Raw genomic sequence first — 11477 nt, forward strand, 5'->3', positions numbered from 1 at the left:
TTCTGTGAGAGAGAGTTACTCCCTCTGGTGTGTACTTCGGGCTTTTAGAACTTTGCAGACCGTTTACATGCACAAAAGGTTATATAACACACTAAATGAAAGGGGAAAACAGAAAACCATGAGAGGTCCTCTTTAAACCCCATTTCATATTCCAGTTTCATGTGACATGCAATGTGATATATAATGCTACCTTGAGACACTAATTAGCTGTTAATATTTATGCATCAAAACTCTTGGCCAGTGCAACACCACACACAATTATGCTGCTTTGAGTTTCAATCAACTTTTTTTTATTTTAAAACCAATGACATTAGTGGTGTAGCAAACCCGAAACAAAGAACATATTGTAAGTGTTACATACATTAATCAATAAACAACGGTATAAATAAATAAACAAATAAATAAATGCAATGCTATGAACTCCGTAGGTTGTACAAACTCAAAAGTCCCCACAAACCAGACGTAATTGTGATGTTGGTGTAAAGGCCTCTTTCTGAGACCCCCGGGGTCCTTGCGGAGCCGCCTACAGACCCCTCTGATATGTTGTCTATACGCAGGATGGCAAACAGACCCGTCTGATATGTTGTCTATACGCAGGATGGAAAACAGACCCGTCTGATATGTTGTCTATACGCAGGATGGAAAACAGACCCGTCTGATATGTTGTCTATACGCAGGATGGAAAACAGACCCCTCTGATATGTTGTCTATACGCAGGATGGCAAACAGCCCCGTCTGATATGTTGTCTATACGCAGGATGGCAAACATTTGGGAATGAAGGGAGCAAGCAACATCTCCTTCCCTCCGCCATAGTGCAGTATGTTTTCAATTCTATTTGTTTCTTCTCCATGATATCTACATGATGCATTCTCATAGGAACTATGTTGATATGCGCACACAGAACATGCGTAAAGGAACTACTCTTCACCACAGATAGAGGTTGATCATGGAGGGAGAGAGGTGAGGGGAAGCAGAGCCGTCACAGTCACGGGCAACATGGCTGAGCCGTCACAGTCACGGGCAACATGGGTCATTGTTCAGACTTCTCCACAGTTCTAGAAGATGACTCAAACACTGTACCCATAATGCTTTGTGGTTCCCAGCAGCCTCCACTGCATAAACCATGAGTAACCTAGGAATGGGGCATGCCACTGCCTGCTTCTGTGAGAAATAAGCTACATCCCACTCCTGCTGCAAGGGGTACTCTAGACTGCGATAGCCACGGGGGGCTTTGATATACCCCCCCCCATCATATACCCCTGCCCTCCATATACCCCCCAATCAACACCCCCCCCCAACACCACACCTCCAGCTCAGTGCCCCTGTCCTTGTTCCTGAAGATGGTGCCTCTCCACTTTCGTCTCATCTGTATCTCAAGATGTTACATATCTGGTGGGAACAGCCTGACCTCTTCATTCTCTGATATGGGATGTGTGAGCGTTTCTACATAGTGTACAGTGTTACATTTGTTTTGTTTATTTTTGTTTTGTTTATTTTTCTTCCTTTTCTCTTTTCGGAAGCTGATGGAGAAAGGTGAGAGGCAAGGGAGCAGGCGACTCTGGGTGGGACCCGGCCCAGACCCGGCCCAGATCCGGCAGCTCTCTGGGGTGGGGTTAGGGGTGGAGGGGTGGGTTTAGGGGTGGAGGGGTGGGTTTTGGGGCATTTGATCACTCCTCTTAGCCACTCCACAGCACCTGATGTCACAGTGACTTCAGCGCAGAGAGACCAGCGAGGGAACAGCACACACAGGAGACTGACCCCCACACAGTCCCGGTGACGATGGGTGACGTGTCTCCCACTGACCCGGAGCCTTCCTGCTGACCTGAGATCATCTCGGCGGGTCCAGAGGCAGACGAGGGCGTGGGTAGGCCTCACGATCCAGTGTGGAGCTGTGTGCAGGAGTGGGTTAGACTGAGAGCCAGACCCGGCCCAGACTCGGCCCAGACTCGGCCCAGACTCGGGCCAGCTCGGGAGGAGACATGCAGGTTAGAGCTGGACCGGTATCTGAACACAGCCTCCATCAGCGGAGCACATGCGGACGGTTCCACTGCACAGGTCTGAGGGGGTGCTGGGTGAGGGTTCCTGGAGACACTGGCAGAATGGGGTTAGGGTTGATGGTACCAGTCCAGCGTGTACCAGTCCACCCTAACCCGAGTCCTAATCTCTAAATCAGCACTAGCCCAATCCAAAGTGGAATCCTAATTCAGTCTGTTTCTAAGCCCTGCCTGGATCTCTACTCAGCAGTGTCATCTGGAGTTGTGTGGGAAACGACCACTGTCTGCTCCTGGGCACCGTGTGTCCTTCGCAGGCCACCGTACAGCCTCTCCTCCAGGTTGGCAGCGATCTTGTCTGCCACCAGCGACTCCGGGTCCTCCAATATCCCACAGTCCTCTGGGCCAGGAGTGAGGATCACGGGCAGACCTCCTATCTCCTCCCGGCTCTCCTCTCCCAGCTGGGAATGTGTGCTTGTGGTTTGGACGCTGCTGCTGCTGCTGTTGTTGTTGCTGCAGTTGTCCTCCTTCGCCTCCACGCTCCCTCCGGCCGCTCGCGGCTCCTCCGTGCCCTCCTCTCCCCCCTCGCTGTTCTCCTCGTCCGCCGCGCTGGCGATGCGCGGGAGCGGGCCGTGGAGGTGGAGGTGGTGGTGGTGGTGGTGATTGAGGTGGTGGCGTGCGGCGGTGGGCGCGGACGCGTCCAGCGGGTGCCCGGCGCTCTCGCCCCTCCTCAGCGGGCCCCAGCGGAGCCGCTCCAGCGAGGGCGAGAGGCGCGCGGTCGCCGCGGAGACGGAGCCGCCGGGGTCGCTGTGCTGCTTGGTGCGCTGCCACTGGGCGCGGAGGTGCAGACGGGAGCGCGAGCGCGGGTGGGGCCGGGGTCCAGGCGGGGGTCGTGACGCAGGAACTCGTTGAAGAGCGCCTCCGTGCGCTCGTCGATGCTGTAGTCACGGCGACGGAACAGCCGGGTTTCTGGGCCAGGGGGGACTTGGTGGGCGAGGGCCGGGGCTCTTTGGGAATGACGACGGGCGCCACCGAGAGCTTTTCCGTTTCCGGTTCCGCGTGGTTCTCCGTCTCCAGTTCCGTCTCGTCTGGTTCTTCCTGCAGGAGTCGCGCCTCAAAGCTCTCCTCACACACGGTGCCCTTGCGCCCCGCGCTGGTGAAGTAGCGCCGCCGCTCGGAGGCCGTCTTCCCTCCTCCTCCTCCTCCTCCTCCTCCTCCTCCTCCGCTGCCCGCTCCACCCCCGCTGCCAAACAGCCGCAGCTCCTCGGGGGCGCGGCACGGGGCGTCCATGGAGGCGTAGCCGCTGTCCATCTGCAGAAGCTTCCTGCTCCCCATCTCCCCGTCGCTACCCCCCCTCTCGGAGTCCACGCTGTCCCCCCCTCCTCTCCTCCTCCTCTCTCGGCGCTGTTCCTCCTCTTCATCGTCCTCCTCCTCCTCCTGCTCCTCCCTGATCTCCGTCACCAGAGGCTCGTCGTACGGAAGCTCCTCGTCGATGTCCTGCGACTGGAACATCATGGCGGCCGCCCCCGCCCCCGCCCCTGCTCCCGCCCCCACTCCCACCGCGCCCCCCGCCTTCGTGGCCCCCCCCAGCGAGGAGAGGCTGTCGGCGTCGCTGCGGGTGGAGTCGCGGTCGTTGGAGCTCAGGTCGGAGGAGGCGTACTGCTCCAGGGAGGCGCGCAGGCTCCAGATGTCCCGGTACGGGGTCGGCTCCAGCGTCTCCCCCCCCCCCACTCTCCAGCCCCTCCGCCCTCTTACGCAGCAGCCCCCCCGGACCCCCCCAGCCTCCGGCTCCTCCGCCCACTCCACCTGTGCCTCCGCCTCCTGCTGAACCTCCCACCGCACCTTCCTCCTCCTCCTCTTCCTCATCGTCCTCCGGCTCCTCGTCCTCCAGTCCCACGTCCAGCCCATTCTCCTCCCCCACGGGGTGTGACATCACAGCCAGGGTCACAGGGAGGTCAGGGGTCACCACAAGCTCTGCACCTGAGCTGAGCTCTATCACCACCTCTACCTCTAACCTACAGAGAGAGAGAGAGAGAGAGAGAAAGATAGAGAGAGAGAGAGAGAGATAGAGAGAGAGAGAAAGATAGACGAGAGATAGAGAAAGAGAAATAGAGATAGAGAGAGAGAAATAGAGAGAGGGACAGAGAGAGAGAGATAGATGGACAGAGAGAGAGGGACAGAGAGAGAGAGAGACAGAGAGAGAGAGAGAGAGGGATGGAAATTGAGAGAGATAGGAGTCAGGGTCATAACTCACCACAACTCTTCCAACAATCTTCAACAATGTCAGAACTTTGAGCTGCATCAACATGGCGTCTATCAGTCTAGAAGGTTTGAGTGTGTATAGAGTGTGTCTCTGGGTAGACTATCAGTCTAGAAGGTGTGAGTGTGTATAGAGTGTGTCTCTGGGTAGACTATCAGTCTAGAAGGTGTGAGTGTGTATAGAGTGTGTCTCTGGGTAGACTATCAGTCTAGAAGGTGTGAGTGTGTATAGAGTGTGTCTCTGGGTAGACGTGCATGAACATGGCGTCTCTCAGTACAGAAGGTGTGAGTGTGTATAGAGTGTGTCTCTGGGTAGACGAGCATGTGCGGGGCTGAACCACAGCAGACTGTGGGCAGGATACAGCCTCTGTGCCGGATCAGGGCCGTATGAGGACTGCATGGCTGGGTTTAGAGCTGAACTGTGTGGGTGGGTGAGGGGACGCTATGGTGGGTGGGTGAGGGGACGCTATGGTGGGTGGGTGAGGGGACGCTATGGTGGGTGGGTGAGGGGACGCTATGGTGGGTGGGTGAGGGGACGCTATGGTAGGTGGGTGAGGGGACGCTATGGTGGGTGGGTGAGGGGACGCTATGGTGGGTGGGTGAGGGGACGCTATGGTGGGTGGGTGAGGGGACGCTATGGTGGGTGGGTGAGGGGACGCTATGGTGTGAGGGGACGCTATGGTGGGTGGGTGGGTGAGGGGACGCTATGGCTACCTACCTCCCCGGCGCTGGTGGAGGGAGCGACCCAGCAGAGAGGCGTCTGGGACGGGAGGCGGGGTCAGGGAGAAGAGGCGGGGCTAGGGAGCGCAGCAAGTCCCCACCCACAGCACGAGACTCCGCCTCCTCCTGATCCAGAGTCTCACTAGCCGCACGCTGCCTCTGAAATGCCCTTCTCTTAGGAGAACCTGAGAGAAGGAGGGAGAGAGAGAGAGAAGGAGGGAGAAAGAGAGAGAGAGAGGGGGTGAGAGGGAGAGAGAGAGAGAGAAGGAGAGAGCAAGGGAGAGACGTTAATGATGGGTGTGTGTGTGTGTGTGTGTGTGTGTGTGTTTGTGTGTGTGTGTGAGAGAGATTACATCACTCTTTTAACAAGCAGCTCTTTATCCAACACCACCAACACACACACAACACCCTGCTTGCTATCTCAACACACACACATAAACTCACACAGACACACACACTCCCTCACTTATAAACATACAGACATAATCATGACCTGAACAAGGTCTTTATTTTCCAACACCAACGACACATACAAATAAACACATTAACACATTTCAGAACTTGCACACAAACACACACATAAACACACACTCATGTGCACTCTCGACACACCCTCACACCCACACTGTTCACACACTGTTCACACACACACACACACACCTACAATGCTGTCTTGAAAACAGCATCAATTTGCCTATTAGGACACTTGTACAGTTTCTAAGGAAGCCAACACTAGGTTAGCCTGGATGCCAGACGAACTTAGCCACGCCCACAACATTTTTGGTCGGGAAGTTCGGTCTGGTGTCGCTCCGTTGGGGAGAAACTATCTCCTCACAAAAATCTGTGAGGAGATAGATAGACCAATCAAATTGTCAGGGCGGGCTTTATACGATGATGGACAGATGATCAACCCTAACGTAATCAACCACGTTTTTTCCTGGTTCGGTTGAAACACGCCCCATAATCACAGCCCAACGGAGCGGTATCAGACTCATATTCTGACTAGAATTATGAGTATGACATCGTCAGGCTAACACTAGGTGAGACCTTGCTGGAGATCCTGTCCTGTTAGCGAGCGCTAGGTGAGACCTTGCTGGAGATCCGGCCCTGTTAGCGAGCGCTTGACTTCTCACAGCTACTGCAGGGCGCCATCTTTAACTGTAGGAAACCTCCAGAGAATCCTCTAGTCCAAATCTCTAAAGAGAGAGTTTAGGGAAGGGCTTTTCTCTCCTCCCTCTCTCTCTCTCTCTCTCTCTCTCTCTCTGTCTCCACTCCTTTCTTTCAGTCTGTTTTCTCTCCTCTCTCTCTCTCTCTGTCTCCTCTCCTCTCTTGCTCTGTTTCCTCTCCTCTTTCTTTCTCTCTTGCTCTTTTTTCTCTCCCCTCTCGCCCACTATTTCTATTTTCTCTACTCCCTCTCTCTCCTCCCTCTCCCTCTCTCTCTCTCTCTCTCTCTCTCTCTCCTCCCTCGCTCCTGTGCTTGAGCAGATAAGCTCCTCTCCACTCCAGCAGATCCAGCAGAACTCTCTAGAGGTTCTTACTTCTCTTCACTTCATTAACACTGAGAGCCAAGCTGCTCCTCTCTCTCTCCTCCCTCTCTCTCTTCCCTCTCTCTCTCTCTCCTCCCTCTCTCTCTCTCTCTCTCCTTCTGTCTGTTCCCTCCTTTCATCTCCGACTCTTTCATAATCTCTCTCTTTTTATCCTCCTTTCTCCTCAGTCTCTCTCTTCAGTGTTCTTTTCTTTTTTCTCCTTGTGTTATTTTAATCTCTCTCTTTTTAATCCTCCCGTTTTATTTTTCTCTCTTTTTTCTCTCTCGTCTGTCCTTCCCTCTCTCCTCTCCTCCATCCCCATCTGTTCCTCCCTTCTCTCCTCTCTCTTGATTCAAATTCAAAAGCTCTTTATTGGCATGACAAAAGCTCACTTTGTACTGCCAACGCATTTCTGATTATACAGGTAGTTGGTATCAGACAAACAAAACAGAACATCAAATGTAGTGCTACAGCAGTATGTGTGTGTGCATGCGTGTGTGTGTGTGTGTGTGTGTGTGTGTGTGTGTGTGTGTGCTACGGCAGTATGTGTGTGTGTGTGTGTGTGTGTGTGTGTGTGTGTGTGTGTGTGCTACATCAGTATGTGTGTGTGTGTGTGTGTGTGCCCGTGCCCATGCTTGCCCTCTTTAATAGCTAGGCTGTGCTTGCTTAGTCCATTCCTCTCTCCTCCTCCCTTCTCCTCTCCTCTCCTCCCTTCACCATCCCTCTCTCCTCTCCTCCCTTCTCCATCCCTCTCTCCTCTCCTCCTCACCTCTCATGTCCAGGCTGGCTGCCCTCTGACTCTTGTCTATCCTCCATCTCTTCATGCGGAGGTAGGGACTCGCCCCCTCCAGGCTGGTGTGTCTCCGCAGTTTGGTGAAGAACATCTTCGTGAAGCCCTGCCCCGTGGCACCCGTTGCCCCCGACGATGCCCTGGTGACCTCTGGGTCTACGTCCGCCCGCTGGCCCCCCATGATCCACCCTCTCTCCCCCGTCACCTCCATCTGTGGGGGAAACACGAAAGCAACACAAGCTCTTAGCCAAACTCCAACACACTGATTTACTCACTATGAACTTACTACCAGCACTTACTAATTACTCTAATTACTCACTATCAACTTACTACCAGCACTCACTAATTACTCTGGACTAACACAGACACAGTGGATTGCGAGAACAGTTGGGGAAACATAAAAAGTATGCTATGTTATGCTATGATATGCTATGTTATGCTATGCTATGCTATGTTATGTTACTGGTATGTTATGTTGCAAGTTGACTTGGCCAAAGTGTGACATGAATAAACTTTTCAGGCAAAGATCACTGGGAGTCTGGAAGTCTTGAATGTGCACGTGCACCCATGTGTGTGTGTGTGTGAGAGAGAGACAGAGACAGGGGGAGAGGGAGAGAGAGAGGGAGAGAGAGCGAGAGACAGAGACAGAGACAGAGGGAGAGAGAGAGGAGGCAGAACACAGATTTAGGAAGAGACAGGAGTGCTTTTTTTGGCAAAGTTAATTAACAAATAACACTGGCAGCACAAACAAAATACACAGGTATTCCACAATACACAACATTCCATCACACACACACACACACATGCAAACTATAGTGTGTGTGTGTGTGTGTGTGTGTGTAAGTATGTATCACAGTGGTGGAATGTAGTAGTAGCCTTAAGTACATTTTTACGTATCTGTACTTTACTTAAATAAAAATAATAGTGCATACTTTTGACTTTTACTCCGTTACATTTTGCAGCTATTATCTATACTTTCTACTCCACTACATTTCTACAATATGTGTCGTTACTCGTTACATTTTATGAACAGTTTCATCAAAATGTTGCCTACACACTCACACACTCTATCAGCTCCAATGATAGCAGAGCACGCGTTTGGCATCAGCACCAGTGGTAGACTTGCCTCCTTTGCATATGTAGCCTAATCATTCAACATGGATCCAGTCAGCCTCGACTGAGCCCTCTGAATTTAGACACCCTTGGCCCTATTTAAAAGAATTATTCGAGTTTAGAGGCCCCAAGAATGACTCGTGAAGATTTCAGTGCATTTCCTGTCTGCCTCAATGAAAGGAGTTGCTGGCTTTCAAAAATTCGCCTTTAAATTTGAAGAACCATGTCGAGGTAAGCGGAGTTTTTGCTATGCTAAGTTAATGTCCCTGACTTTTGCATATTATATTTAATTCGGTTACTGACATGATATTATACTGTTATCTATCGACATTCATGTTGACATACAGCAATAGCATCAAAATAACACGATTGTACCTTCATTATTTATTTAACGTAGTGGTAAGATAAAGCTGGTAGGTTAGCTATGTCAAACTAGCGTGCTAGCTTGACGTCATGGTCTGGTTGGAACAGTGGCGCTTTCCGCCTGTCTCATCTGACAGTGGCTCGTCTTTCACTAGAGATGGTGATCACAGGACACCACGTAAAATTCTAGTAAAGGCCCTTGTCTTTCTAGGTTGTTAGAATAGTGTTGGTGATTAGTTTGCACTTGCATTTTGCTTATATGGTGCAGGTTAAATTAGGCTTGCCCCTGCAAATGTTTTAAATTATGGTTGTGAGAATTTGAGTTGTAGGTTGAATACATTATGATTAAGATTAACAGTGTATTGTTATTGTTACTATTTTTTTAGAGAAAGCACAGAACACTTATCAAGCAATACAATGACCTGACTGCAACTAAAACCAGAAAGAAAGGGACATTGCCTGCTGGTGAAGGTGCTTCAACCAGTAAGCAGCAAAAAATCGAGGACACAAAAGCCTCTCAGAAGAGCACAGACCTTGCAGTAGTGAACTTTTGCAATCAAATTTCTTTTTCATGTTACATACAAGAAGCTACAGAAAACCAACACTAAAAATACCTCTCTTTTTTTTCCTCAAGACCTCGTGGCCTAATGGATAAGGCGTCTGACTTCGAATCAGAAGATTGAGGGTTCGAGTCCCTTCGTGGTCTGATCTTTAGTACTTTTTTTTTTCTATTTATTTTTTCTATTTCTTATGTAAAGTAGTATTTATTGTTACAGTAGGTGTCTATTGCTCGTAGCTTTCACTGTTCACTCCCTCGTGTATAGACACAGTGGCTCAGGTGCTTGCACTGCCGCCTCACAGCAAGAAGGTCATGGGTTCGATTCCCGCATGGGGCGCTGTTGGCTTTGGGGGGCAGGTCTTCCCCAGACCTTCAGTGCTCAAGTGGGATATCTCCTGGGCCTTTCTGTGTGGAGTTTGAATGTTCTCCCCGTGTTCACAAGGGGTTTCCTCCAACAGAAAAAACATGCAAAAACAGAACATTCTCCTGTCCGTCCGTGACCGAGACGGACAGTTCACTTGGTCCCCGGGCGTTGAGAAGCTGCCCACTGCTCCTGGGGGGTCCTGGAGGAAGGACGGTCCGGGATGGGTGATGGGTGAAATGCAGAGCGTACATTTCACAGCGACCTCAGGTGTGCGTGTGTTTGTGTGTGTCCTGTGTCGCCTCCATAAAATACACGTGTGTGTTGCAGTGTGCCGCTTGTGGCAATAAAGAACTGACTGAAGTTAGCCTTGTTTGTTGTTTGCTTTGAACAAAAGTGTCTGCTAAATGACTAAATGTAAATTAACTTTTGGCTGCCTGGCAAATGGTCAAATTCTCATTTCCCTCAAAATGAATTTATTGCCAATTTCCTCATTGTAAGATCTGCCTTTTTAGTTGACTGGTTCTTGCCTGGCATGCACACGTTGCATGCACAATGTTTTGAATAGTTTTACAATTAAATATATGATTTAAAGATATAACATGTTGTCTTAATTGGTTTGGCCTAATGGTATTTACTTTGCAGATACTCCCTGGTGGATAACTTTGAACGCAGAATTGTAAGTTAGTGTGAACAGTATTACAGAGGGTAAGCACAATAAGTACACCAACCTTTCCAATAAACAAATGTTGTTGCTTGTAATTATTACTAGTAGTGACATCTGTAGAGGCATAAGTATTACCAGTAGCTATATCTGCATTCTTTATCAAATTGGCACAGCCTAGACATTGAGAGACAATCCATTGCGTGAGTACTTTTACTTTTAATACTTAAAGTAATTTTAAAAGTAAGTCCTTTTTACTTTTACTTAAGTAGGATTGTTGATGTAGTACTTCTGAGTGTACACTACTGAGTTTGTGTGTGTCTGTGTGTGTAACCTGGGCTATGAGAGGTGCCGAGTGTGTCTGTGTGTGTAACCTGGGCTATGAGCGGTGCTGAGTGTGTGTGTGTGATTGTGTGTCTGTGTGTGTAACCTGGGATGTGAGCGGTGCTGAGTGTGTGAGTGAGTGTGTGTGTGTGTGTGTGTAACCTGGGCTGTGAGCGGTGCTGAGTGTGTGTGTGTGTGTGTAACCTGAGCTATGAGCGGTGCTGAATGTGTTTGTGTGTGTAACCTGGGCTGTGAGCGGTGCTGAGTGCTGAACTGATCACCGGCTAATCCGATCTAAATTGAAAATAAAAATCCAGCCCCCGCAACAGAAACAACACCCAAGAAAACTATTCACACTCCTCAAAAGCAGAAACCCAGCTAATCCATCCGCCACACCTCCTACCGGCGACCCTGCTGGATGGATCTCCAGACCTCACAGAGGTCCTCTCAGAGGTCCTCTCAGCTGTCAGACCCCGACCCTAACCCTCCAAAACCACAAGAGGCCCGGCCTAGATGGACCTCCTGCTGAGATCCTAACCTTCTAACCTACTAACCAGGCAACTGCACAAACTGACCCATGTCACCTGGCAAACTGACCCACCACACCTGGCAAACTGACCCACCACACCTGGCAAACTGACCCACCACACCTGGCAAACTCCAAGAAGAAGGAGGTCAATCCAACACCACTGTCCCCATCTTCAAGAAGAAGGAGGTCAAATCAACATGTGGAGACGGCCACGGCACATCGATTCTGTCTGGTCATGTCGTGAATCATGGCGTCACGTCTCACGGCCGACATCCCT

The 11477-nt window shown here is 50.7% G+C and overlaps 1 protein-coding gene across 1 annotated transcript in view; it reads right to left on the reverse strand.

Annotated features, from left to right (window-relative positions):
- Window positions 1-263: 263 nt before the first annotated feature.
- LOC116219476 overlaps window positions 264-11477 on the reverse strand; it is a 40254-nt gene continuing 29040 nt past the window's right edge. The window contains exons 9-13 of the mRNA XM_042703681.1: window positions 7267-7498; window positions 4970-5156; window positions 3830-4007; window positions 2415-3798; window positions 264-2366 (exon numbers count right to left, since the gene is read on the reverse strand). Of these exons, the coding sequence (XP_042559615.1) occupies window positions 2248-2366; window positions 2415-3798; window positions 3830-4007; window positions 4970-5156; window positions 7267-7498 (2100 nt within the window). The 3' untranslated portion in view covers window positions 264-2247. The remainder of the gene's footprint in view (window positions 2367-2414; window positions 3799-3829; window positions 4008-4969; window positions 5157-7266; window positions 7499-11477) is intronic.

This window comes from Clupea harengus, chromosome 25, assembly GCF_900700415.2.
Source record: "Clupea harengus chromosome 25, Ch_v2.0.2, whole genome shotgun sequence".
Lineage (NCBI taxonomy): Eukaryota > Metazoa > Chordata > Actinopteri > Clupeiformes > Clupeidae > Clupea > Clupea harengus.